At 41.6% G+C, this 27,635-nt stretch overlaps 1 protein-coding gene across 5 annotated transcripts in view; it reads right to left on the bottom strand.

Moving 5' to 3' along the window:
• The window catches only part of inpp5b (inositol polyphosphate-5-phosphatase B), a 282,881-nt gene that overhangs the window by 8,709 nt on the left and 246,537 nt on the right, over positions 1-27,635 (bottom strand). For all 5 annotated transcript variants that reach the window (XM_041212440.1, XM_041212441.1, XM_041212443.1 and 2 more), the window contains 7 exons: positions 25,299-25,409; positions 21,441-21,606; positions 20,414-20,649; positions 13,140-13,256; positions 12,906-12,990; positions 6,624-6,751; positions 2,791-2,902 (listed from right to left, as the gene is read on the bottom strand). In XM_041212440.1, the coding sequence (XP_041068374.1) occupies positions 2,791-2,902; positions 6,624-6,751; positions 12,906-12,990; positions 13,140-13,256; positions 20,414-20,649; positions 21,441-21,606; positions 25,299-25,409 (955 nt within the window). The remainder of the gene's footprint in view (positions 1-2,790; positions 2,903-6,623; positions 6,752-12,905; positions 12,991-13,139; positions 13,257-20,413; positions 20,650-21,440; positions 21,607-25,298; positions 25,410-27,635) is intronic.

Raw genomic sequence — 27,635 nt, forward strand, 5'->3', positions numbered from 1 at the left:
TTGCCATGTTTCCTATGTTATAATAGTTTAAAAAGTACTTCATCAGCTGGAAAGCACTACGCGATGTCCTGAGGTTATGAAAGGCGCGATATAAATACCAGCCTTTTTATTCATTCTTCAGCATACAGAATGTATCACTACATTGTCAGGCACACTGTTCAATGCTGGAGCTGAGAAAGTGAAAGCTAGAATTATCCGGTGCTGGATGAGCAGAAATTTCCTCCAATTAAATACTGGGAAGACTGAAGCCATTGTTTTTGGCCCCCGCTCCAAACTCTGTTCCTTAGCTACCGACTCCATCTCTCTCTCTCTGACAACAATCTGAGATTGAGCCAATTTGTTCACAACACTGGTGTTGCATTTAATCCTGAGATGAGTTTCCAATCTCATATTCTCGTGCCATCACTAAGACCGCCTATTTCCACCTCCGTAATATCATTCAATTTTGCCTGTCTCAGCTCGACTGCTGCTGAAACCCTCATCCATGCCTTCGTTACCTCTGGTCTCGACTATTCCAATGCATTCCTGGCAGGTGTCTCACATTTTACCCTCCGTAAACTTGAGTTCATCCAAAACTCTGCTGCCCATGTCTTCACTCTCAACAAGTTCTGTTCCTCTATCACCCCTGTGCTCACTGACCAACATTGGGTTCTGGCCAAGCAAGGAAAAAAAAAATCACACATGCCATGACTTTTGTGACGAAATTTATGTCTTACATATAATGTACCATTTCAGGGAATCTACTTTCATTATATAGGCATGCTAAATTTGTGAACTGAAAGCAGTTGTTTTCCTTTCATTTACGAAAAATGATATACTCACTAATAAGTGTTTCCTTGGGAGCCACACACTGACACGGAGAAATGATTTTAAATTATTTTGATTTTTAAATTCTCATCCTTGTTTTCAAATCCTTCCATGGCCCTTGCCCCTCCTTATCTCTTTAATCTCTTCCAACCTGTCAACCCTCCGAGATATCTGCGCTCCTCTAATTCTAACCTCTTGTAGATTCCCAATTATATTTGTTCCTAAATCGGTGCCTCTGGAACTTCAAGCTAAAAAGATATAAAACCGTATGCATAGATTTTAACTTTAGGGCAGTTGTCTCAATTTTGAGGTCAGGGCCTCTTTCAAATGTGACCTGCAAACTGCAGACACCAAAGAGGCGAGCTGAGGCAGCTCACCAGTTTTGGACTGTGGGAATGTCGATTGGCTACGAAGCCAGCAACAGTTGCAGGTAGTAAGATGGGGCATGAAGAGATGGCAAGACGAAAAGTGTAAGGCCAAGATGGCAGCAGCTGCAGTGTTCTTCTGGAGACGTGGAGCATTTTTGCTCCTGAAAAAGTAGTAGAAGTGTAACAAATTTTTCTGGCAGTTTTCTGAGTGGCCAGCAGTGGTTTCTGTTTCAGTCTTAATTAGTCACTCTTCTTCAAAGGAATTTACTATAAATGAAGCACCATGGAGATGTTTCTGAGAGTCCTGATAAAACACCAGGTACATGCAAGCATTTTTATCTTTCCGAATTATAACTTCCTTTTTAACAACTCTTACTCTTAAAAAATATTGACTGACTCAAATTTAAGTGTTAAAGCTATCTGTCATTTTGAAAGCTGAGTGTTTTCTTCTTGTGGCATGCAGATGTGACTTTTAAATCTTTTTAAAGGAGCACTGTGTACTTGGACTGGATATAAAAATTAAACTGAATCAAAGTACAAGTAATTCACTTCAAAACCAATTCAATGTCAGTGTTACAGCATCCTCAAGTGCAACAGAAGGAACCTATTATAGATCTTTCTGAGGAATCTGAAAGTGAACTGGAGGAAAATAAGTATCACGGTGGACAGAAAAAAACTTCAGATGCCATGAATTTTGTGACAAATATCACGTACCATTTCAGGGAATCTACTTTCATTACATAGAGATGCTAAATTTGTGAAGCAGCTGTTTTTCTTACATTTACAGGAAATGATACACTTGCCAATAATCGTATCCTTGGGAACCACACTGACACCACAGAATGCACTACGGAAAACTAGCTAAACTAGCAAGTGAAAGGGTCGCTTCAACTGCAACTCAACCCAACATATACCAAGTTTTGAAATTGATTATTCGTTCGCTGCTCAGTAAAATCTATCATATCATTAGAGGAATGTTTCCCTAGAAAATTGGTGTGCCATGGTGTGCCCATTTTTCATGTCTAAACTGACCAAATAAACTTGCAATATCTTAGGGAGGGAGTGCACATGCATTTCTGGTGGAAAGTGCCCTGCCCTCTGTACACTGTTAGCTGGAGTGCACAGATGGAACATTTACAGGCCTGATAGGGTCCTGCCAGGATCCATTTTCAATTTTTGGATGTCTCAACACATCACATGCCACATGCAGAACTCAAGGCATAATGTAGTGCTGACCAGTAGGAAGGTGCCCCTGATTACATGAATCTGGAGCCTATAGTGAAAGAGCTTGAGCCACTCCTTTCCTGATACAAGTTTATACTCCCCACCCTTCCTACTTAATCACTTACCCTTCTTCACTGCAGCCCAGCAGCGGGCAGAAGGTAAATTTCTATTCCTGGGCAGCTCTGTGCAACTTCAAGGAAGTGAGGCATGAGGCCCAATTTTGGGAGCACCTTAGTCCTCACCATTCAGATGCAGTTATCTTGCCAGATATGGTAATTTCAAGGCTGTCAAGTTTTTTTGGTTCTCAACATATAATTCACCAATATTTGATTTTATTCCCACTGACACATAGTTTGCAGCAATTGTCCTTGACAGGAACCTATTAGCTTACCAAGTGTAGGCACATCAAGATTGTTACAAGCAGCATTTTTCAGAAGCTCTCGAAGGAAAGCCATTAAATAATTGAATACATTCTTATGGCAATGAGGTAGCTTGGAGACAACCTATCAGGAGAAAAAGGTACAAAAATACAGAACACATTATGTTGGGTATAACTCATTCATTGTTTAGTAAAACATAACAAAATTATTCTTCTTGCTAAGTTTACACTTGGATGATGAATTCATCGCCCAAACCTGCATTTATATAGTACCTATAACATTGAAACAAATTCCAAGGTGCTTTCTAAAGAAGAGAAAAAAAAGTGGATGCCAATATTTAAAGGACAGTAAAGGGAGTTTAGGGAAAGTTTGACCTAAGGATGGATTTTAATTAAAGCTGGAGAGGAAGCTGAAGAGATGGAAGAGTTTGGGAAGGAGCTTCTAGATATTGTGGCCAAGCTAGGAATGAAGAGAATGCAACAGCCAGGCCCAGGAGACCAAAGTCTAAACAGTGGAAGAGGGGAAGGGGCAAGGTGTAACTCTGAAGAGGCTGGTGGAGGTAGTACAGGACAAGGCAGTGGAGGGACTTTTAGATGAGGCCAATTACTTAAAATTTGATCTCTTGGATGATTGGAAACCAGCGTAGAGTGGCAGAGTCTAGGGTGATGATTGAGTGGACAGCATGGGGGCAGGAGAGTTTTGAAAAATTTTGAGATTATGAAAGTTGGAAAGCCAGCAAAGGGGACAGCAAAGTCAAGGATGCAAAGAAAGGTTTCACTGTCAATGGAGATGAGGTGGGGGTAGCGACAAGCAGTGTTGCAGAGATGGAAAAATGTGTTCTTAGTGGTGGCTATTCAGCTTCCCTGAGCCTGTTCTACCATTCAATTAGATCATGGCTGATCCGTCTCTTAACTCCAACTATCTCCCTTGGTTACAGCACCCTTAATACCTTTGTCAAACAAAATTCAAAAGCAAAATTGCTGTTAGTCTAGAGTCACATGGAGGCCAGGGTGAGGATGGCAGATTTCCTTCCCTGAAGGGCATTAGTGAACATTATTACAATAGTAAATGATAGTTATCATGGTCACCATTACTAGCTTTTAATTCCATTAATTGAATTTAAATTCCACCAGCTGCCATGGTGGGATTTGAACCTGTGTCCCCAGACCAGTAGCCTGGGTCTCTGGATTACTAGTCCAGTGACATTACCACCATGTCACCATTTCCCCCTTTACGCCCCTTTGTTCTGGGTTCTTCCACCAAAGGAAGTAGCTTTTCTCTTTATATATCCTACTGAATTCTTCAATAACATCTACAGTTCAACAATGTGGAAAACAGCCCAGTTATGTACCTACTCAAATGAAATCCAATTAATGCCCTTCGTTGGCATATAACCATACACAATTGATATACAATTAACAGAAGGGTAGCAGGTACATGAGAACACGACCATGTCCAAGTTCCCTCTAAGTCAAACACCATACTGACTTGGGAATGCACGACTATTCCTTCATCCTCCTTTGGTCAACCGCCAACCCCATCGCCAACAGTACTGTGGAGTTACCTTCACAAAGAACTGTAGCGGTTTAACAAGGTGGCTCACCAGTTTTTTCAAAGGCAATTAGGGATGTGTAGTAAATGCTAGCCTTGCCTGCGATGCCCATATCCCATGAACAAACAAAAACACCTGAATAAGATCATCCTTTAGTGTTCGATATTCATGGAAATATAAGCCTAGTCTATGCAACCTTTCCTCAATTGAACCCTTTTAACCTCAGTATCATTCTTGTGAATCAATAATGCACCCTCTTCAAGGTCAATATCACATTCCAGAGGTACCCAGAGCTCAACACGGGGCTCTAAAAATGGGGTCTAAACAGAGCTCTATACAGCTATAATATAACTTCAACCCCCTTGTATTCCAGCCCGCTTCAGATAAAGGCCAACATTCCATAAATATTTTAAAATATTTTCTACACCTCTCCACTAGCTTTCAGTGATTTCTGTACTTTGCCAATAAATCTCTGCTTACCCACAGTTCCTAACTTCTCACCATTTGGAAATATCTTTGCTTGGTCCCAAGTACATTTTCATATTAATCTCTATTTGCCACAGTTTTGCCCACTCATGTATCAAAGTCATACAAACATACAAACATACAAAATAGGAGCATAAGTGGGCCATTCTGCCCATTGAGCTTGCGCCACCATTCAATAAGATCATGGCTGATCTGTTTGTGTTTCGAGATCTGCATCCCCATCTACCCTCGATAACCTTTGATCCCTTGCCTAACAAGAATCTATCTCCCTCTGCCTTAAAAATATTCAGTGACCCCACTTCCACTGCCTTCTGAAGGCACAAAATTGCACAATGCTCAGAAAAAAAATTCTCCTCATCTCTGTCCTATAAGGGCAACCCCTAATTTTAAAACAGTGGCCCCTGGTTCTGGACTCACCCACAAGAGGGAACATCCTTTCCATGTCCACCTTGTCAAGACCATTCAGGATCCTACATACTCCAATCAAGTCACCCCTCACTCTTCTAAACTCCAATGGAAACAAGTCCAGCCTGTCCAATCTATCCTCATGAGACAACTCGCTCATTCCAGGTTTCAATCTAGTAAACCTGGGGAGGTGATGGCGTAGTGGTATTGTCCACTGGACTAGTATTCCAGAGACCCAACGTAATGCTCTGGGGATCCAGGTTTGAATACCACCATGGCAGATGGTGAAATTTAAATTCAATAAAAATCTGGAATTAAAAGTCTGGTGATGACTGCCGATTGTTGTAAAAACCCATCTGGTTCACTAATGCCCTTTAGGGAAGGAAATCTGCCTTACCTGGTCTGGCCCAGACCCACAGCAATATGGTTGACTTTTAAATGAACCCTCTGAACAAGCATCGGGATGAGCAATAGATGCTGGCCAGCAGATCCTAGCCAGCAACGCCCACATCCCTTGAATGAATAAAAAATTTTACATCCTTCTTTAAATAAGGAGACCAAAACTGCAAATAGCATTCAAGATGCGGTCTCACCAATGCCCTGTATAACTGAAGCATAACACCCTTACTTTTATGTTCAATTCCACTCGTAATATAAATCCCTTTACAACTTCCTGCCCCTACCTATACTATGTACTGTGTACATTCGGCAAAGGAAAAGGAACTAGAGATGTAGTTTGCCAACTCAGCATCCTGATCGAAAGAGTGATACAGAACAAGAAGATATTTGCCTGTTTTATAGATTTCACTAAGGCTTTTGAAAGAGTGCATCATGATAACTTAGTTGAGATCATGAAGAAATATCAGATTCCAATGGCAGAAATAAGACAAATTGCAAACTTGTATTGGAAACAAAAAGCAAAATAAAGAACATAAGGAATAGGATCAGTAGACCGCAGCCTGGCAAGGCTGCTCCACTATTTAATATGATCATGACTGATCAATGACCTTAACTCCACTTTCCCTCCCACTCCTATATCACTGTTCCCTGAGTGACCAAAAATCTGTCTATTTCAGCCTTAAATACACTCAATGATGAAGCATCCGCAACCCTTTGGATTAGAGAATTCCAAAGATTCACAACTCTTTGAGTCCTCATCTCAGCCCTAAATGATCCATAACTTCCTTGCTTTTGTACTCTATGCCTCCATTTATAAAGGGTACTGTATATCCCTGCTCTACCACCTTCAATTCATGACAATGTCAGGTAGGCAGGCACAGCAAGTGATGAGTCAGGTGATTGCAGCCTTCTACTGTGATTTGCCTATAATTATTCATATAGTTAAACTGGGAATTCATACAATTCACATTTGCCATCAAGAAGCTGCATCATGTTCTTTACCTGCTCACTCAGAGTATAGCTGCATGAACCCTCTAAACAACTTCTGTACAGGTAGTAAGGAATGACTGGCTCTGGAAGGGCATCCAGAAAGAGCAACAGTGCTTCGGTTATAGAATGGTTACTGCCAGCTGCAAACACAAGTTAAAGAAAAAGACAAAGTATTTGATGTCACTTGCACACAGAAAACACATCAGGCAGTCTCACAGTAGTAGAAATCATTTTGAGCAGGAAAAAGGAAGGCTTAAAAATATCACTAATGGTGACTTAAGCTTCCTTCGAACCTAATACTGCTACACAAAGAGAAGTTTAAACTGAATTGATCCAGAATTTTCGCAGGATGTTTGTACTGGTGTCTATCCATTACGTTTTGTTAATATGTTTTAAAATTGCTGGCTTTGGGGTTGCTGTTTTGTACAAACCACTCCCACAATTGGTCATCCTGAAGTTCTATTCTGGTGGTATTATGCACAAAGAATGCTACCGACATCCCTCTGCCGCTACTGTATTCCCAAATGGGGATGAAGATCATGACGAATGGTGCACCCTCACATGTGACACAACTTAGTTCTTGCACTGTGTTTTAATTGGGTACTTTATGCAACAGATATTATTCCAACGTGAACTCTTAATGTACTTGTGCTAAGTTGCTATACAGGTTTTCTTAAATGGAGGCTGTAATTAATCTAAAACAAAGTAGCTAATGTCCGGCTTAGAAATCCTGAAGAGGAATTTATCACAAGTGTGTGGAACACTGATGGTCAGAAAAGTATGGACTAAATGGGAAAGTGAAGAGTGGAAGGTATTCAAAATAAAAAACCTTATACTTATCATCTCTTCAAGGCATCCCAATGCACTTCACAACCAATAATTAGTTTTGAAGTATAGTTGCTGTTGTTATCTTGGCAAGAAGCATTATGCTTATATATGTTTACAAATACACTGCTCTTGCCCGTCTTAAGTAGCTAGTTGAAGGCAGATACGGAGAGCATGGAAGCAAGTTGCTGTCTTTTCAAAGAGTCATACAAGTTTAAAATGCAGAAGTCCATTTGGCCCATCATGCCTATGCTGGCTCTTTGCTTGAGTATTACAACTGACCTGAGAAATGGTTCATGGTGTGCTTGATGGCAATGTAAACTTAGGTGTGAAAAAAAATCCAATATTGAAAAATTCATCGCTACACAGAGTGCGCTGTTGCAGCATTTCCCTCGGATCAGAAACAAAATGCAGGTCATATTTTGTTAACATGAAATGTATAAAGTTAGTTTTCATTACTTTTGACTTTCTCCACTGCCTCAAGATTTACAACCAATTCTGATAGTGAAGAATAGAATCACAGAATAAAACAGCATGGAAGGTGACCTGTGCCAGCTCTTTGAAAGAAGTACCCAATTAGTCCCTTTCCCCAAACTTTTCCCCTTCAAGTATTTATCGGATTCCCTTTTGAAAGTTATGATTGAATTTGTCTCCACCATCTTTTCAGGCTGTGCATTCCAGAATGTAACAAATTACTGCGTAAAAAACAATTTTCCTCATCCTGTACTTGGTTCTTCAGCTTTCAATCTGAGTCATCTGCTTACCAACCCTTCTGCCGCTGGAAACTTTCTCCTTAATTACCCTATCGATACGTTTCATGATTTTGAACATTTCTATTAAATCTCCCTAGAATTGGCCAAAATATACCAACTGGGACTTTACCAGTGATTTATGAAGTTTTAGCATAACTTTGCTTTATACAGCCAAGGATCCTGCATGCTTTTTTATTAAAATAGCCTTCTCAACTTCTCCTCTCACATTTAGAGAATTGTGAACGTACACACCCCCAACCGTCCCTGCAAGGTCTCTCTGTTCCTTCACCCTCTTTGTAATTGTACCATTTAGTTTATATTGTCTATCCTTGTTCTTCCTTACAAAATACATTGCTTCACACTTTTCAGTGCTAAATTGCAATGGCTATGCAATCAGCCTATGTCTTCCTGAAATCTGTTACTATCCTCCTCTGTTTATTACATTTCCAAGATTTGTGTTATCTGCAATCTTTGAAAGTATGCCCTATAAACTCAAGTCCAGATCATTAGCACAGATCAAAAATAAAGCACTAGTTCTAATACCGACTCCTGGGGACAGCCTTGTATACTCAGTCTGAAAAACAGCTGTTATCAGTGCTTTCTATCTCTTAAACAATTTTGTATCCATGCTGCCACTGTCCCTTTACTTTCATGGGCATTTTATAAACAAGTTTATTATTTGGTATTTATCAAATGCCTACTGTAAGTCTACAACACCAACTGCACTACCCTCATAATTAACCCTAACCCTGTTACTTCATCAAAAGACTCAGTCAAGTTGGTCAAACATGACTTGCTTTTAACAAATCTGTGCTGGTTGTCATCTATTAACCTGTGTTTTTTCAAGTGACAACTTTGTCTCCAATTTTTATCTCTAAATGTTCCCCTATTATTGCTGTTAGGCTGATTGGTCTGTAATTCTCCGATTTATCCCCTTCCCTCTTTTTTTGGGGCAATGGATGTAACATTTGCAATTGCCCAATCTTTTGGCACTGCGCTCATTCATGGGGGATTGGAAGATTTTGGCCAGAGCCTCCATTGTTTCCACCCTCAATTCCCTCAGCAAGGTAGGATGCTTCCCATCCAAACTCATATGACTTTTCTACTTTGAGCACTGCCAACCTTTTAAGATTCTTTTATTCTTTCATGGGATGTGGGCATCACTGGCCAGTCCTGCAATTATTGCCCAACCCTAGTTGCCTTTGAGAAGGTGATGGTGAACCACTGTAGTCCATGTGTGGAAGGTACATGCACAGTGCTGTTAGGGAGGGAGTTCCAGGTTATTGACCCAGCAACAGTGAAGGAACGGCGATATAGTTCCAGTTCAGGATGGTGTGTCACTTGGAGGGGAACTTGCAGGTGGTGGTGTTCCCATGCATCTGATGCTTGTCTTTCTAGGTGATAGAGGTCGAGGGTTTGAAAGGTGCTGTCAAAGGAGCCTTGGTGAGTTGCTGCAGTGCCTCTTGTAGATGGTATACTTTCCTGCCATTGTGCATCATTAATGGAGAAAGTGAGGGTTTAGTACCTCCTATTTATCTATTTTTAACCATCCAATTTCTCTACCATCTCCTCCTTAACTGAGACATTGGCAGCATCCTCTACTTTAGTGAAGGCAGGTGCAAAGTTCTCCTTTACGACCTCAGCCTTTACCTCTGCCTCAAGAAGATTTCTTTTACTGGTCCCCAATTGGCCCCACTAATAGCTGTATGTGCTGTAAAAGCAGTATTTTTAACTCTAGGCAAATGGAAAACTATAGGCCAATTTCAGGTACTGTACACAAAGATAGGAATATTATAGTGACCGTCTTTATACTGTTCTGCCACGTTGTCAATTCTTAATCAACTTTTATCTGAACTGGCACTTCAATACTTAAAGTGCAAGTAATGACATAGTTTTTTTAAAATTCATTTACGGGATGTGGGCTTCGCTAGCTGGGCCAGCATTATTGCTCATCTCTAATTGCCCTTGACAAGGTGTGGTGAGCTGCCTTCGTGAACCACTGCAGTGCTTGTGGTGTAGGTACACCCGCAGTGCTGTTAGGGAGGGAGCTCCAGGATTTTGACCCAACGACAGTGAAGGAACGGCGACATATTTCCAAGTCAGGATGGTGAGTGACTTGGAGGGGAACTTACAGGTGTTCCCATCTATCTGCTGCCCTTGAACTTCTAGATGGTAGTGGTCATGGGTTTGGAAGGTGCTGCCTAAGAAGCCTTGATGAATTCCTGCAATACATCTTGTACAGGGTACACACTGCTGCTACTGTGTATCGGTGGTGGAGGGAGTGAATGTTTGTGCATGTGGTGCCAATCAAGCGGGCTGCTTTGTCCCGAATGGTGCCAAATTTCTTGAGTGTTGTGGGAGCCGCAAGTGGGGAGTATTCCATCACACTCCTGACTTGTGCCTCGTAGATGGTGGACAGGCTTTGAGGAATCAGGAGCTGAGTTACTCGTCACAGGATTCCTAGCCTCTGACCTGCTTTTGTAGCCACGGTATTTATATGGCTATTCCATTTCAGTTTCTGGTCAAAGGTAACCCCTAAGATGTTGATAGTGGGGGATTCAGTGATGGTAACGCTATTGAACGTCAAGGGGTGATGGTTAGATTCTCTCTTGTTGGAGATGGTCATTGCCTGGCACTTGTGTGGCGCAAATGTTACTTGCCACTTGTCGGCCCAAGACTGGATATTGTCCAGGTCTTGCTGCATTTGGACATAGACTGCTTCAGTATTTGAGGAGTCGTGAATGGTGCTGAACATTGTGCAATCATCATCATCATCATCATCATCGTGTGAACATCCCCACTTCTGACAGAAACAGAAACAGAAGTCAGAAACAGGGGAATTACAGTCAATAACAGGGGAATTTATATTGGGGAACAAAGAAATGGCTGACCAACTAAATACATACTTTGGTTCTGTCTTCACAAAGGAGGACACAAATAACGTACCAGAAATGTTGGGGAACATAGGGTTTAATGAGAGAGACAAACTGAAAGAAATCAGTATTAATAGGGAAATGGTGTTGGGGAAATTGATGGGATTGAAAGCCAATAAATCCCCAGGGCCTGATAATCTACATCCCAGAGTACTTAAGGAAGTGGCCCTAGAAATAGTGGATGCATTGGTGGTCACCTTCCGTGATTCTATAGACTCTGGAACAGTTCCTACAGATTTGAGGGTAGCTAGTGTAACCCCACTATTTAAAAAGGGAGGTAGAGAGAAAACAGGGAATTATAGACCAGTCAGCCTGATGTCGGTAGTGGGGAAAATTCTAGGGTCCATTATTAAATATTTAATAGCTGAGCACTTAGAAAACAGTGGCAGAATCGGACAGAGTCAGCATGGATTTATGAAAAGGAAATCATGCTTGACAAATCTACTGGAATTTTTTGAGGATGTAACTAGTAGAATTGATGAGGGGGAGCCAATGGATGTAGTTCATTTGGATTTTCATAAGGCTTCCGACAAAGCCCCACATAAGAGATTAGCATGTAAAATTAAAGCACATGGGATTGGGGATAGTGTATTGAGATGGATAGAAAACTGGTTGGCAGACAGGAAACAAAGAGTAGGAATAAACGAGTCTTTTTCCGAATGGCAGGCAGTGACTAGTGGAGTATCGAAGGGATTGGTGCTGGCACCCCAGCACTTCACAATATATATTAATGATTTAAATGAGGGAACTAAATGTAATATCTCCAGATTTGCAGATGACACAATGCTGGGTGGGAGGGTGAGCTGTGAGGAGGATGCAGAGATCCTTCAGTGTGATTTGGACAAGCTGAATGAGTGGGCAATGCATGGCAGATGCAGTATAATGTGGATAAATGTGAGGCTATCCACTTTGGTAGCAAATACAGGAAGGCAGATTATTATCTGAATGGCTATAAATTGAGAGAGGGGAATGTGCAACAAGACCTGGGTGTCCTCTTACACCAGTCGTTAAAGGTAAGTGTGTAGGTGCAGCAGGCGGTAAAGGCAAATGGTATGTTGGCCTTCATAGCGAGTACAGGAGCAGGGATGTCTTGCTGCAATTATACAGGGCTTTGGTGAGATCCCACCTGGAACATTGTGTACAGTTTTGGTCTCCTTATCTGAGGAAGGATGTTCTTGCTATAGAGGGAGTGCAGCGAAGGTTTGCAAGACTGATTCCTGGGATGGCAGGACTGACATTGAGCCGGTTAGGATTATATTCGCTGGAGTTCATTAGAATGAGGGGGGGGATCTCGTAGAAACCTATAAAATTCTAACAGGACTAGACAGGGTAGATGCAGGAAAGATGTTCCCGATGATGGGGGAGTCCAGAACCAGGGGTCACAGTCTGAAGATAGGGGGTAGACCATTTAGGACTGAGATGAGGAGAAATTTCTTCACCCAGAGAGTGGTGAGCCTGTGGAAATAGCTACCACAGAAAGTAGTTGAGGCCATTGTATGTTTTCAAAAAGGAGTTAGATATAGCTCTTGGGGCAAAAGGGATCAAAGGATATGGGGAGAAAGCGAGAGCAGGCTATTGAATTGGATGATCAGCCATGATCATGATGAATGGCGGAGCAGGCTCGAAGGGCCGAATAGCCTACTCCTATTTTCTCTGTTTTTGACCTTATGATGGAAGGAAGGTCATTGATGAAACAGCTGAAGATGGTTGGGCCGAGCTTAGAATATCTGTGAAGTCATTATGAGGCACAATTTAGAATTTAGTCACAATTTAGAAAAGGATACGGAGAAAATCTGGTATTCCAGTATCTAAACAGTCTCGTATCTCCTCAAATTCTGACTTCAGTCCTGGCTGCTGGAACAGATCTCCCTACAAACAATGAAAGCATTTAATATAAGTCAAAAAGGACAATCGACAATCCTACAAATAAGCAGAGCGAGGAGGAGTACGAAAATAGAAAGTGAGACTCAGTTTGGAAATAATTCCTATTACAATAAACATGTTTTTTCTGATGAGACCTGGAATGAAGCATTGCGGTGTAGGTGATCGACCAACATCCAGATTTCCTTAGGGACATCAAGTGGCACTTCATTTGCAAAACTGTCTGAAGATTTGTTTTCCTTTGCCATTCTTTCCTGCAGGGTTAAAAAAAACTATTAATAATCTATCACTGTTGTGATAAAGTACATCTTTCACCTGCAAAAAAACCTCTGCTTTTCCAATTTTCTCAACTGCGCCCTCTCAGTTGGACCTTTGACACCCAAGTCCCCAATAAAACTATTACTCTCTCTCGCCCTGGCCATTCCCTATGGTACGGCCCTCATCTCCGGTCCCTTAAGTCTAAGGGATGCAGACCTGAAAGGATATGGCAGACACTGCTATAGTCATCCATTGCAAGATCTGACTGGATCACAAAAAATATGATAGGGTTCTACTCTTGTCTGCTGAGACTGTTCATCCTGGAATGCAAAGGTAACTGCTTCTTTTCTCCACTGCAAACTTTCTTAAACCTCTCGCCCCTGTCTCCTCCAACCTCACCTCCAACATTAACTGCCAGAAGTTCATAGATCAGCTGTCTCTGCTGTGTTCCTCCCTTCCACTAGCCCATCTGGACAAAATTCCTCTAAAGCTCCCGCTGCTCTAGCCCTGAATTTGCATCTTTCTCTATTTTGTCTGCTATCTCCCCTTGTGCCCTCTCTCAGCTCATCCTGTCCATGAGACCCAACTCCTGCTCTCTCAACCCTTTTCCCACTAAACTGACCATTCAACGTCCCGCTCTCGTCCTCATGTTAGCCAATATTGTGAATGGTTCCCTCTCTTCAGGTGTTGGCCCTCTGTCCTTTAAATCTCCCATCATCATGCCCTCCTCAAAAATAAACCTGAGTTGACTATCCTTGCAAACAACCTTCTCACCTCCAACCTACCTTTCCTCTCCAAAGTCCTTGGACATGTTGTCGCCTTCCAAATCTGTGCCTATCTTTCCTGGAACTCCATCTTTGAATCCCTCTAATCAGGTTTCCGCCCCTTCCACGGTGCAGAAATGGCTCTTAGAATATCATTTGTTACTTTGATATGGCCTCGTCCTTCTCAAACTGTCTGCTGTCTTCGACAAAGTTGACCACGCTTTTCTCATCCAATACCTCTCCACTGTCATTCAGCTTGGTGGAACTACTCTCAGCTGGTTCCATGCTCATCTATCTAATGGTGTCAAGAGTATCACAAGTGCTTCTCCTCCTGCTCCCAAACTGTTATCTCTGGTGTTCCCCAAAAGATCTATCCTTGATCCCCCCTCATATTTTTTTATATGCATGCTGCCCCTTGGTGACATCATCTGAAAGCTCAGGGTTAATTTTCACATGCAAGCTGATGACACCCAGCTCCACCTTACCACCAGCTCCCTCAACTCCTCCACTGCTTTAAATCGTCAGACTGCTTATCTGACATATAGCACTGGTGAGCAGAAACTTCTTTAAATTAAACTTTGGGAAGACTAAAGTCGATGTTTTTGGCCCCCACTACAAACTCCATTCCCTAGTTATTGATTGCATCCATATTCCAGGCAGCAATCTGAGACTAAACCAGTCTGTTCACAAACTTGGTGTCATATTTGAACCCAAGACGAGCTGTCAACAGCACATTCAGGCCATTGCTAAGGCAGCCTATTTCCACTTCTGTACCACCACTGTCCGACTTCACCTGTCTCAGCTCACCTGCTGCTGAAACCCTCGTTCACACCTTTGTTACCTCTAGACTTGACTATTGCAGTGCACACTTAGCCAATCTCCAGATTCTACCCTCTGTGAAATTGAGGTCATCCAAAATTCTGGTGCTTGTGTCCTAACTCGCACCAAGTCCCATTCCTCTATCGTTCCTCTGCTCTCTGACCTGCACTGGCTCCCAGTCAAGCAACACCTTGATTTTAAAATTCTCATTGTTGTTTTCAAACCCCTTCCTGGCCTCAACCCTCCCTATTGCTATAATCTCCTCCAAACCCCCAGATTACCTGTGCAGATCTCATTCTGGCCTTTTGAGGATCCCCAATTTTAATCACTCCACCAACGGTGGTCATGCCTTCAGTTCCCTAGGTCCTAAGCTCTGGAATTCTCTCTTTACCTCACTTTCCTCCTTTAATTCATTTCTTAAAATCTACCTTTTTGATCAAGCTTTTGGTCACCCAACCTAATATCTCCTTACATGGCACAATATAATAATTTGTTTTAAAATGCTCCTGTAAAGTGTCTTGGAATGTTTTATTCGTTAAAGGCGCTATATAAATGTAAGTTGCTTTCTCGCTGTTAGGTACTCCACAGTTATGCTCCGTGCTTAGAATATGAAGGTAGTGCAACAATTGGTGCTTTTGGCTGCTTCATGTATGAGACTGCAGTAGCATTTTAACTATCTATGGGAAATACATTTTATAAAAGGAGCCATGCATATTCAGCATATTTTTCTTTGCCTTGTTTCATAATACAGGGAAGTGAGAGTTGCACATTGTGGTGGACCTACTCAGATCAGAGAGGGAGTTTAAGGGAGATTGTCTCTACTTACACAACTGCACTGCATTGTTTCATTGAAAAGGCATTTTGAGCCCAAGATATTGCTCAGCCAAGCACTGGAAATGTGTCTTTAGCAATGAATCGGTAGGTTTCCTGCAACTTGTGGCTGTGCAAAACGAACTGTGCAAGTACAATAATACCTTGCTTAACGTTGATTTGTTCAACGCTTTTTCGTTATAATGCCGCCATTGTAACAGAGAGGATATATTATTTTAAAGTCATGATGTTTATTATTACATCATTCCTGACCCTCAAGGTGACCTCACGAACATGTTCCCACCTCGCTTGCTGACCAACTTCAGTCCTGCACCTGCACCGTTCTGACCTCACCCGCTGCCTCACTTGCCACTCTGCTCCTGTCCTGCTTTCGTTCCACTTCTGCCTCGATCCAAATGTCCAAAATAAAATCAATTTGCTGTTTCCACACCCAGGTAACAGAGACTGGGGAAAGACTCGCTGGGGACTGGGGGAGACATTTGCTAGGGATCGGGGGACAGCCTCGCTGGGGATCAGGGGAGAGCCTCGCTGGGGAGCCTAACTCCAGTTTATGCATTAATTTTTATAGGGGAATCTGATCTACTTAACATTGTTTTGCTTCAAGTCTCACTTTTAAAGAACATACCCAGGGTGTTAAATGAGGAATTATTGTAACTTTATCAAAAGTCTGTATTCACAATATCTTTCAAGCTTTTGGAGACCTTAAAATAAATATTAGTACAAGAAACTTGAGCAGGCCTAACCCAGTCACACCCAATACGATGAATTAGTTACGAGGCAAGGGCTATTTTTACAAAGAACTTTGGTTAAATAATTCAGCAGCACCCATCTCTTGAGGAAAGCATTGCTGCAAAATAAAAATTACAGCATGTTACTGCCCATCCCACTGATTTTGTTCAACTGAAGCTATTTACTCTAATTCCATTTTCCTGCATCCTTTTCTGTTCTATTTCAAAAACACACCCAATTCTCTCTCAAAGGTACCATGAAATTCCCAAATATCTTAAGAAGCAGAAGGTTGGTTCTTCCAAATTTTATGATCCTAAATTGCACAAATTGGCCGTCACATTTCTGACATTAAAAAACAGTGACAGCACTTCAAAAGGCACTTTATTAACTGTAAAGTACTTTGAGATGTTCTGAGGTTGTGAAATGAACCATATAAAAGCAAGACTTTCTTCTAATGCCCCAATGTCACATTTTTTCAGGGTTCTGAGATAAATGGGGAGTTTGCAAAGTACTCACTAGTTGTAGTACTGGAGACAGCCTGACATGATACTTCCAGAAAACTGTGTTTTCTACAAAGACAACACAATTCAGATGCCGGACTTCCAGCTGTTCTGGGGAATTCCAGTCTTTCTGGTTTTTACATTCCTGGTTTCTGCAACATGATACTGACATATATCCCAATATTACAGAAATAAAGCTATTCAGGTGCCAGAAGAAGCTATTAATATTAATCTACACTACCAAAATAAATGTTTGAAAACTTTTGAAAAAAAAAAGGACTGAACTTTGCCAACCCACGGGTGATGCTGAGCTGCTCTTGCTCTGAGTTGCTCTTGGGAGCAAGTTGCTGTCCTTAATTGGACAGCCACCGCTGCAGCAGCCTCTTAACTGGCTGCCACTAACAATACGCTGGTCTTGGATGATGTGGGGTTGGCTCCCGGTGGTGGTACTTCTTGGTAGGCGGAAAAATTCGGTCCATAGTTTTTATATGCCTTACTCTGTACCCTCGTTCTTCCTATTCCCTTACTCTCTTTTCTGTTTGGATGAATTAAACTTTAACTCTAATTAACACTCCATAATTCAGGTTTTCCTTGACCCCTTCTCTGATTTTTGGCTCTTTCAAACTGTATTTGCTTCTTTTCCTAAACCCCTAAGTCAATTGTACAAAGCAGACATGTCCCCTACAAAAATAAAAGCGGTACTGCCAAATCTAGACCCCCCTGGTTGTCTAGAGGAATACAGGAGAAGATCAAACAGAAAAAGAAAGCGTACGATAGGCACTAAGTGCTAAGCACTGCAGATAGCCTGGACAAATATAGGAAGTGCAGGGACAAAGTGAAAAAGGAAATAAGGAGATAAAAGAGAGGGCATGAGAAAAGATTAGCAAGTAAAGTTAAAGATAACCCAAAGATGTTTTACCAATACATTAGTGCTTAAAGGTTAGTTAAGGAAAAAGTGGGACCTATCGGAAATGAAGATGGAAACTTGTGTGTAGATGTAGAGGCTGTGGGAAGGGTTTTGAATGAATATTTAGTCTCCGTGTTTACAAAGGAAAGGGAGGATGTAGATATAGTAGCCCAGGAGGAACACTGCGAGATATTGGATGGGATAGTCATAAAGAGAGAGGAAGTACTTGAAGGGTTGAAATCCTTGAAAGTTGATAAGTCACCAGGGCCAGATGGATTGTTTCCGAGGCTGCTGAAGGAAGTCAGGGAGGAGATTTTCCAATCTTCACTAGATACAGGGGAGGTACCAGAGGACTGGAGAAATGCAAACTTAGTTCTATTGTTTAAAAAGGGATCAAAGGAAATCCCAAACAATTATAGGCCAGCTAGTCTTACATTGGTGGTGAACAAATTAGTAGAATCAATCCTGAGAGATAGGATTAACTGTCATGTGGAAAGGCATTGACTAGTCAGGGAAGGTAAACATGGATTTGTTAAAGGAAGGTCTTGCCTCACAAATTTGATTGAATTCCTTGAGGAATTGACAAGAAGGGTTGATGATGGTAGTGCAGTGGATGTTGTGTACATGGATTTTAGCAAGGCATTTGACAAGGTCCCACATGGCAGATTGGTCAGGAAAGTAAAAGCCCATGGGATTCAGGGTAATGTGGCAAACTGGATAAAAGGTTGGCTTTGTAACAGGAAACAAAGGGTAATGGTCAAAGGATGCCCTTGCGAATGGAAAGTTGTCTCAAGTGGTGTTCCACAGGGCTCGGTGTTGGGACTCTTGCTGTTTGTGTTATATATTAATGATTTGGATGTGAACGTGGGGGGCACGATTGGGAAATTTGCAGATGACACAAAGATTGGCCAAGTAATGGATAGTGCAGAGAATAGCCATAGTCTCCAAAACGATATAGATGGGTTGGTGGAGTGGGCGGTCAAGTGGCAGATGGATTTTAACATCGAGAAGTATGAGGTCGTACATTTAGGGAGGTCAAACAGTTACAGGGATTACACAATAAATGGGAATATATCAAGAGGGGTAGATGAAGTGAGAGATCTTGGCATACAAGTACACAGGTCCCTGAAGGCAGCAGTTCAAGTAGATAAGGTTGTAAAGAAGGCATATGGAATGCTCTCCTTCATTGGCAGAGGTGTAGAATATAAAAGTAAGGATATAATGTTGGAATTGTATAAAACACTGGTGAGGCCACAACTGGAGTATTGTATGCAGTTCTGGTCGCCATATTAAGGAAGGACGTAATAGCTCTGGAGAGAGTGCAGAGGAGATTCACAAGAATGTTGCCAGGGTTAGAAAAGTGTAGCTACGAGGAACGATTGGATAAGTTGGGGTTATTTTCCTTAGAACAAAGAAGGCTGAGAGGTGACTTGATTGAGGTGTAAAAAATTATGAGGGGATTAGATAGAATGGACAGGATAAAATTGTTTCCCTTGGTGGAGAATTCTAGAACCAGGGGACATAGATTCAAGATAAGTGGCAGAAGGTGTAGGAGGGACATGAGGAAGAACTTTTTTACGCAGAGGGTAGTGGGTTTCTGGAATTCGCTGCCCAAGTTGGTGGTAGAAGCAGAAACTCTAAACTCTTTTAAAAAATACCTGGATCTGCACCTTAAGTGCTGTAAGCTGCAGGGCTATGGGCCGGGTGCAGGAAGGTGGAATTAGAAAGGGCACCTGAGTGTCCTCAGGCTGGCATGGACAAGATGGGCCAAATGGCCTCTTTCTGTGCTGTAACTTTTCTATGGTTCTATGGTTCTAATTTTGCATATGAAAAATCACAATGTAGAAAACTACATCCAGAGGTCAGTTTTTAGCAAATCAAGCTTCAGGTGTAGCCATGTAAAGGCCAAACTATTCTCATGATTGAGAAACCAAGGTGAAAGTGTGGCCATATGTTTTCCCCTTTAAATGGCTCTGGCAGAGGCACTGTAACACATCAGGGTAGTCAGTGGCAGCATTCTCAGTGTCAAAATAATTAAACTGCAAAGGTACCTAAATATTAAGCAGTTGCCCAAAGCATCTACATAAATACTGCATTTACAAAGTGCCTTTCATTCCTGAAGACAAACAAAGCACTTCAGTGTAAAATGTTTTCAGTGTCACTATGTCATCAAATATGTCAGTTAATTTGTAAAAAAGCAAGGTCTTGCAAACAGCAAGTGAGATAAATGACTATATTATCTGATAAGGTGGCATTGGTTGTAGATGACTTTGCTTGCTCTTCTTCAACTAATTTTGCAAGATCTTTTCCATCCACCTCAACAAGAAGGTTGAATGTCTCATTCAAAAGATGGCCCCACTAATAGTATCGAACTCGCTCATTACTGCACGGAAGTCTCAGTTGAGATTATGCGCTCCAGTCCTGGAGGAGTGCTTGACTCTACAACTTTCTGGGTCAGGGACAAAAATGCTCTACCACTGATGTTAAAAATAGCAAGCAAGGAAATATTGTGCCACCTTGCACTAAATTTTTAAAAGCCAAGCCATTCCAGCTCATTTCCATGACTCTGGCTTCCTTAGAATATTTTAAACTGATTTACTCACCAGCTCTTGTATTCTTTGAGGTTTCACTTCTCGGATTGGCTCCTTCATGTGGCAAAGTGCTTGCAACGAGGATCCAAAGCAGCTTGGGAGGTAATTCCCACAAATGGACATGAAGTAGTCCTTTCCTCGTTGTAGATGCAAGATTAAAATATCCTCAATGCGGTCTTCTCCCATATTTAATGAGAGCGCAGTAAATTTATTCACATACACTTCTAACTCAATTTCTATTCTTTCCCCTGAAAAGAAAAATAAAACCATGTTTATTGTGGCTGCTTCATTCCCAAAGCAAGCAATCTGCACCTGATTACTGCAAAGATTCCCCAACTGAACTCAAGATTAGCAGGAGAGCATTCTCCTGTTTATCTTAGAAGGATCTCAAGATGCTATTTGTACCTTTGTCAAAATATTTTTGTGATTCAGTCTCTGTAGATAAAAGTCACAATAATTCAATTTGTACAAAAGAAAATCAACAAGTGCTGATTTGGGACAATGAGGAAACTCTCCAGGTTCCTGGACTACATGACGTAGCCCATTAGCTTTGCTATGGCCAAGGCTGCTGAAACCAGCCCTTCTCAGATCTTTGTACAGTCGAACTAAGGAGATAGACAGAACTTTGCAAATGTCTGGCTCATTGAGAGTCTCATTTTGGGTAATGTCTGTGGCTGTACTTCCAGTTATGAGGTAATTGAGCAATTATACTCATCAAAGAAAGGTTGGCCATTTACAGAATAACTCAAGTAACTACAGTGCTCAATAGTGAAGACCTGAAGAAGAACATTCTGTCTTCAACTGTCATCATATCTCAAGCTACCATCATTCAAAGCTACGGTTAAATTAGGCTAACTATAAAAACTTTTGTCATATCCTGGATTGAAAACCAGGTGAAAGGACAGCTGGCTGATACCCAGTCCCATGCACTTTGCATTTTTATATCTTTTTTATTTGGTTCAGTTGAAGAAACAAAAATATGAAATGAAACAGGGCTCAATGTTCGAAAATGATACATTTTGTACCAAATATGACATACCCTCAATCAAAATCCCCTTATCAGGGGTAGCACTGAACCATGGTTTGCAGTATGAAGGCTCATTCAATTTGGTGATGAATTCAAATTGACAGGGCACCAGTCCAGTGTTCGCAATAGTAAGTGTTTGAACTTGAAGCTGCATGAACTTCACATTCTCAAAATGGAACTGTGAAAAGAAAACAAGGTTTTCATAAGATGCTACGAGCAAGAAAGGAATCTTATAGAGCCATTTGTTTTTTTTATAAATATAATTCTCCTATGGGGTTTCAATTAAGTTTTAACAATGCAAAATCAATGGGTAAAAGCACTGTTGTGTGGTAAGAAACCATACAAGGCAGGAAAGCATCAATTTCAACTCTGCTCCATGTAGGGTATCTGATTTCTGTAAGACATGAAAACTTCCCAAGCATTCCAGGGAAACATGATAGTTCACACACTCCAGCAGGCAGTGAACTCTCACTGTCGTGACAGTCAGTGCATGGTCTCCTGAGTGAGAAATATTTTGACTGCAGGTGTATGTAGAACTAAGCGACCCTCACTCCCCCATCACCTTGCAAGATGCACCAAGATTTTCAGAAGGGAGCAAATTAGAAGGGAAAGTATCAAGCTTCGCAGACAATAGCCCGGAATTGAACAGGGAATGGGGAGTGGGGGGGTTGGGGGGGAGATTCCTTCAGCTGGTCTCATGAAATCATATATGATTTCAGATGAATTCAGCATTATTTGTTATAAAGCCATGCTTTATAAAAAAATAACTTCATGAATTGGTGGCTAGCTGAATCTTTAAAAACATTCAAGTCACATTCCAATGACTTGAAATCACAGTCAAGGATGGCTGAACATTTGCATCACTGTACCTTCTACATTCCAAAGTCAGTAAAAAGGAGACACTAAAAGAAAAGCCTCACAAGGAATAACTGCCTTGAAGGAGTATAAATGGGGAGGCCACCTCCTACCCATTAGCAAAGTATCTAGACAATCACCTGGGTACTCAACTGCGCGGAGACAAACCATTAGACTTGGACAATGGGACTCTGGCTATGAAAATAACGTGCCTAGATGTAATCTAATGATGCAAGCCAGGCAACCGGAATCCACTACCATTACCATATTTGGACAGTTGGGGAGAGAGGGTCATGTGATAAGCCTCTTGTGTATTTAAACACCTGTTTTCTCTGCGGACCAGAACACGAGCAAATGAGACACTAGATCCAGTTGCTTAAGCGCTGATTCAGATATCACTTTAGCGCTAAATTGGCTTTATAGGTGCAAATCAATCAGCCAAAATAAGCATTGGCCCCCTAGAGGATGAGTCTGGGGAATTAATCCTGGGAAAACAAGGAAAGGCAGAGGCTTTGAAATATTTTGTATCTGTCCTCATTGTAAAAGACACAAAAAAGCATCCCAGTAACAGTAGAAGATCATGGGCAAAAGGGAGGGAGAAACTTAAAAACAATCACTATCACTAGAGAAAAAGTATGAGAAAAACTAATGGGACTAAAGGCTGACAGGTTCCCTGCACTCAATGGCCTACATCATAGGGTCTGAAAAAGAAGTGGCCGCAAAGATAATGGATGCATTGGTTGTAACTTTTCGAAATTCCCTAGATTCTAGGAAACTCCCAGTGGGCTGGAAAAATGCAAATAACACCTCTATTCAAGAAAAATGGGAAACAGAGAAGAGGAGGCTATAGGTCAGTTAGCCTAGCTTCTGTTGTTGGGATAATGCTGAGATCTATTACTATGGAAATCGTGGCAGGATATTTAGAAAATCATAATACAGTCAGGCAGGGTCAATATGGCTTTATGAAACTCTTGAACAAATTTACTTGAGTTCCTTGAGGATTTAGAAGCAGGGTGAATAAAGGGAAACTAGTAGAGTGGTGCATTTGGATTTCCAAAAGGCATTCAATAAGGTGCCATTTAAAAGGTTACTACACGCAAGTTAAGAGCTCATAGTGTGGGGGTAATGTCTTAACGTGGATAGAGGATTGGCTAACTAACAGGAAACAGAGTCAGGATAATGGGTCATTTTCTGGTTGGCAAATTGTGACCAGTGGAATGCCACAGGGATCAGTGCTAGGGCCTCAGCTATTTACATCTATATTATCTTGGATGACTGGACAGAGGGTATTGTAGCCAAATTTGCTGACGATACAAAGAAGGGTGGCAAAGCAAACTCTGAGGAGAGTCTGCAAAGTGATATAAATAGGTTAAGTGGGTGGTAAAAATTTGGCAGATGGAATAAAATATTAGGTTGTCTACATTGGTAGGAAGAATAGAAAAGAAAAACATTATTTAAATGGAGAGAGACTTCAGAATGTTATGGTTCAGAGGGATCTGGGTGTACTTGTACATGAATCACAAAAAGCTAGAATGTGGGTACAGCAAGTAGTTAAGAAGGCAAATGGAATGTTAGCCTTTATTGCAAGGGGAACGCAGTATAAAAGTTGGGAAATCTTGCTACAATTGTATAGGGTGTTGGTGAGACCACACTTAGCGTACTGTCTCCTTATTTAAGGAGGGATATACTTGCATTGGAAGTAGTTCAGAGAAGGTTCTCTTAGTTGATAACAAAAACAGAATTACCTGGAAAAACTCAGCAGGTCTGGCAGCATCGGCGGAGAAGAAAAGAGTTGACGTTTCGAGTCCTCATGACCCTTCGACAGAACAAGTTCTGTCGAAGGGTCATGAGGACTCGAAACGTCAACTCTTTTCTTCTCCGCCGATGCTGCCAGACCTGCTGAGTTTTTCCAGGTAATTCTGTTTTTGTTTTGGATTTCCAGCATCCGCAGTTTTTTTGTTTTTTTCTCTTAGTTGATTCCTGGGATGAAGGGGTTGTCTTATGGTGAAAGGTAGAGCAGGTTGAACCTATATTCATTGGAGTTTAGAAGAATGAGGGGTGATCTTAGAGAAACATATAAGCTTCTGAGGGGGCTTGACAGGGTGGATACTGAGAAAATGTTTCCCCACATGGGAGAATCTAGCACCAGGGGGCACTGTTTCAAAATAAGGGGTCTCCCATTTAAGACAGAGATGAAGAGAAATTTCTTTTTTCAGAGGGTCATTAATCTTTGGAATTCCCTACCCCAAAAAGCAATGGAGGGTGGATCACTGAATATATTCAAGGCTGAGTTAAACAGATTTTTCAACTAAAATGAAAAATGGGGGGAGGGCAGGAAAATGGAATTGAGGCCAACGCCATTTGGCCTCTGATCGTATATCAGAGCAGCCATGATCTTGCTGAATGGCCAAGCAGGCTTGAGGGGCTAAATTGCCTACTCCTGTTCCTATTTCTTATGTTCTTCTGTGTATGTTCAAAGACTCTGTGACCATCTGCTGAGAATGAATCTCAAACTCTCACTTCAGGAGATAGCCCTACAACATCACCCCAATTTCTCTCACACTCTGCAGCCAGGTAAACAATATTAGTGCCCTTTTGGGAAGGATTACAGCAAGTTCAATTCTATAAATTAGCATCCATTTGGAGCTAGTCGGTATTGTCCAATCTCATTTTGGTTATTCTCTGTCATAGGAAAGTGACTTCCATTCTGTTTGGCTGGTTGAGTGCAAATTTGGGTGCAGGAGATGAAGTTAAATGAAAAAGGCATTTTTTAAATCAACTTCCTTTGGCAATAACACAGGTTTGATGCAAACAACAATGTTTAAGCATTACATCGGAAAATTAATATGTTAATGGGCTGTCTAAAAACCCTGAAATTTTACTTCATTGACATATCCTTGATTCTTGTAGCAAAATGGATGTGACAACATAGCAGCCAAGATGAATTAAAATGATAATCGCACAATACAGTAGTTAGAAAGCTGGATGGCTTAAAAAGGCAACACAATGTCTTACCTCTGTTTTGGACAGGGACACTGAAGGAATAGAATCATTCTCCATTCTGTCTAGTTGGCGAACAATATTTTCATATGTCTTTCTGTACAATTCTTGATTAACCACCTTTATCTGTAAAAAGAAAATGGACTATACTTAAGAGCTGAACACTGCAAAGTTCCATTTTAAAACAACCTAGAGATTATTCCTTAAACCAAAGCAAGATGCTGTGGATATCAGAAATCTAAAATGAAGACAAACAGAAAATGTTGGAAAAACTCAGATGAGCAGGCAGCATCTCTGTAGAGAGAAACAAAGCTAACGTTTTAGGTTGATGACCTTTCATCACATCTGATGAAACCTGAAACACTTGCCTCGATGTTAACCACCCCCATCAAATGGGCGATAGGGTGTTGGTGACTGGGGTGGAGAAGGAGGGTTAAAAGCTGGGGAATGCATACTCAACCTGTACCTTATGTGCCCATTACTCTTTTTATAATGGTGCCTTTCGTGACATGTGCCCTATCCTTGATGGTGGACACTCATCACTATAATTAAATCAGACTTCACAATGTATTTGGGAGTCTGAGTTAAATTTAACAGTTGCCAACTGGGTTTTCCTGGATTATGGAGATGGTAGCTGCTGAGTCCAGAAGGTAAACACCTTTTGTAGTAGGGCCAGGAGAAGCAGGAGCAATTGTGCCCCCACCCTTCAAGAAAGCATTCGGCCTTACTTCTTCTGTTCAGCAATCTCTCCCTCCCTGCTACGATCACTGACCCTCTACCACAAACCCTGATCTGTAACTCTTTCCCTCTTGATTGCTGGGCACCATCCCCAACTCTGTTCCAGCACTTTCAGTTTTTATTAAAGACTGCTTAATCATTACTGAGAATTAAAGTATAAACATTGAGAATAGAAATCACAATGAACAGAAAGGGCTCCACTTAATGGTCCGGTGGAGAATGGATTAAATTCAATAATTTACTAACACCAATTCACAAAAATCTGGCTCAAGTCAAGTGATTAAAGACCTGAGCTGCTGGGCCATTAAAAAAGATCTGGAAAAAAGAAGTACTTCTAAAAGAAGGATGGTCTTGAACATATTAGCAATCATCACTTTTGCTAATCCAAATTTAATTCAGATAAACAGCAATCTTTAACATTTAAACAAATTTCAAGTGACAAGAACTCCAGAAAAACCTATACTTTGGATGTCTAAAGCCACAGTTGTGAATAGTTCACTGCCCTATATATGATATTTTACCTGCCTTAACTTCCCAATCCAGCAATATTTTAACAAAACACATAAAGGCAAATGAAACTCATTCTTCCTAAGCACTTACATTTGTGTTTAATACAGTTCAGCAACAATGCCTCTTCAAGACTCTGAATTATTTACTGTTGCTATTTTATACTTCATGCACATTGCCTAAAGACTGCACCACAAGCATGAGGGTGAGACAGTAAGCCTTCAGCTTGTGAATTTTTGCACAGAAGGAAAACTTCAATCAGTACTGAAACATACGGTGGTATTTAATCGAGGCAACGGGGGTCTCCCCTTATTGACTGGAGAGCTGGCGGAAGCCTCATGTCGTCTCAGATGGGGAAAGCCAACAGGAATTAAATGCCAAACAGGATCTAAAATGGGCAACGGCAGGTCTTCCCAGGGATCAAGAACCTTGGGAATGGAAATCCCGTCACCCATCAGCTGCTGGTCAATCAGAGGCTGTAGCTATGCATTGCAGATAGTGGGAGTGGAGGTTACTGCCGGCAATGCACCCAGGGAGAAGCCTAGAATTGCTGAGGGGCTCACGCCATAGGTGAGTGAGAGCAGATTGGGGGGAGGTGGTGGTGTGTGGGGGGGGGGGGGGGGGGGGGGGGGGGGGGGGTAGCGGGGTGGAGAGAAGTGCATTGGGATGAGATTTCCAAAAGCAAGTAAAAATGAAATAAAAGCTTTAATTTTTCATAACTAACATGTACCTGCTCATGTGACAGTTACATGAGGGGACATGTTTCATAACATTTATCAAATCTTCAATTTTTTTTTCAAATCAGTTTATCTCTCTGAGGCAGCTCTCTGCCTCAGGGAGATTATGTATCGTGCACCCATTCTCACCCAGCTCGCACTCCTCCCCCCACCTGCACAGGCAGCGCTCAGCACTGCCACTCATCTTTCACGCTGGGCAGGCCTTAATTGGCCCGCCAGTATGAAATTGCCTTCTGGGCCTAATTGCAGGCAGCAGTCAGCTTCCTGACCGCCCCCGCCAAGCCCGCAAGCCAAAGGCAAAATTCTGCCCCATACAGTGTAAATGATTTTCCTCTCACCACTGATTTCTAAATGTTGGCACACTACCATA

This window comes from Carcharodon carcharias, chromosome 19, assembly GCF_017639515.1.
Source record: "Carcharodon carcharias isolate sCarCar2 chromosome 19, sCarCar2.pri, whole genome shotgun sequence".
NCBI lineage: Eukaryota > Metazoa > Chordata > Chondrichthyes > Lamniformes > Lamnidae > Carcharodon > Carcharodon carcharias.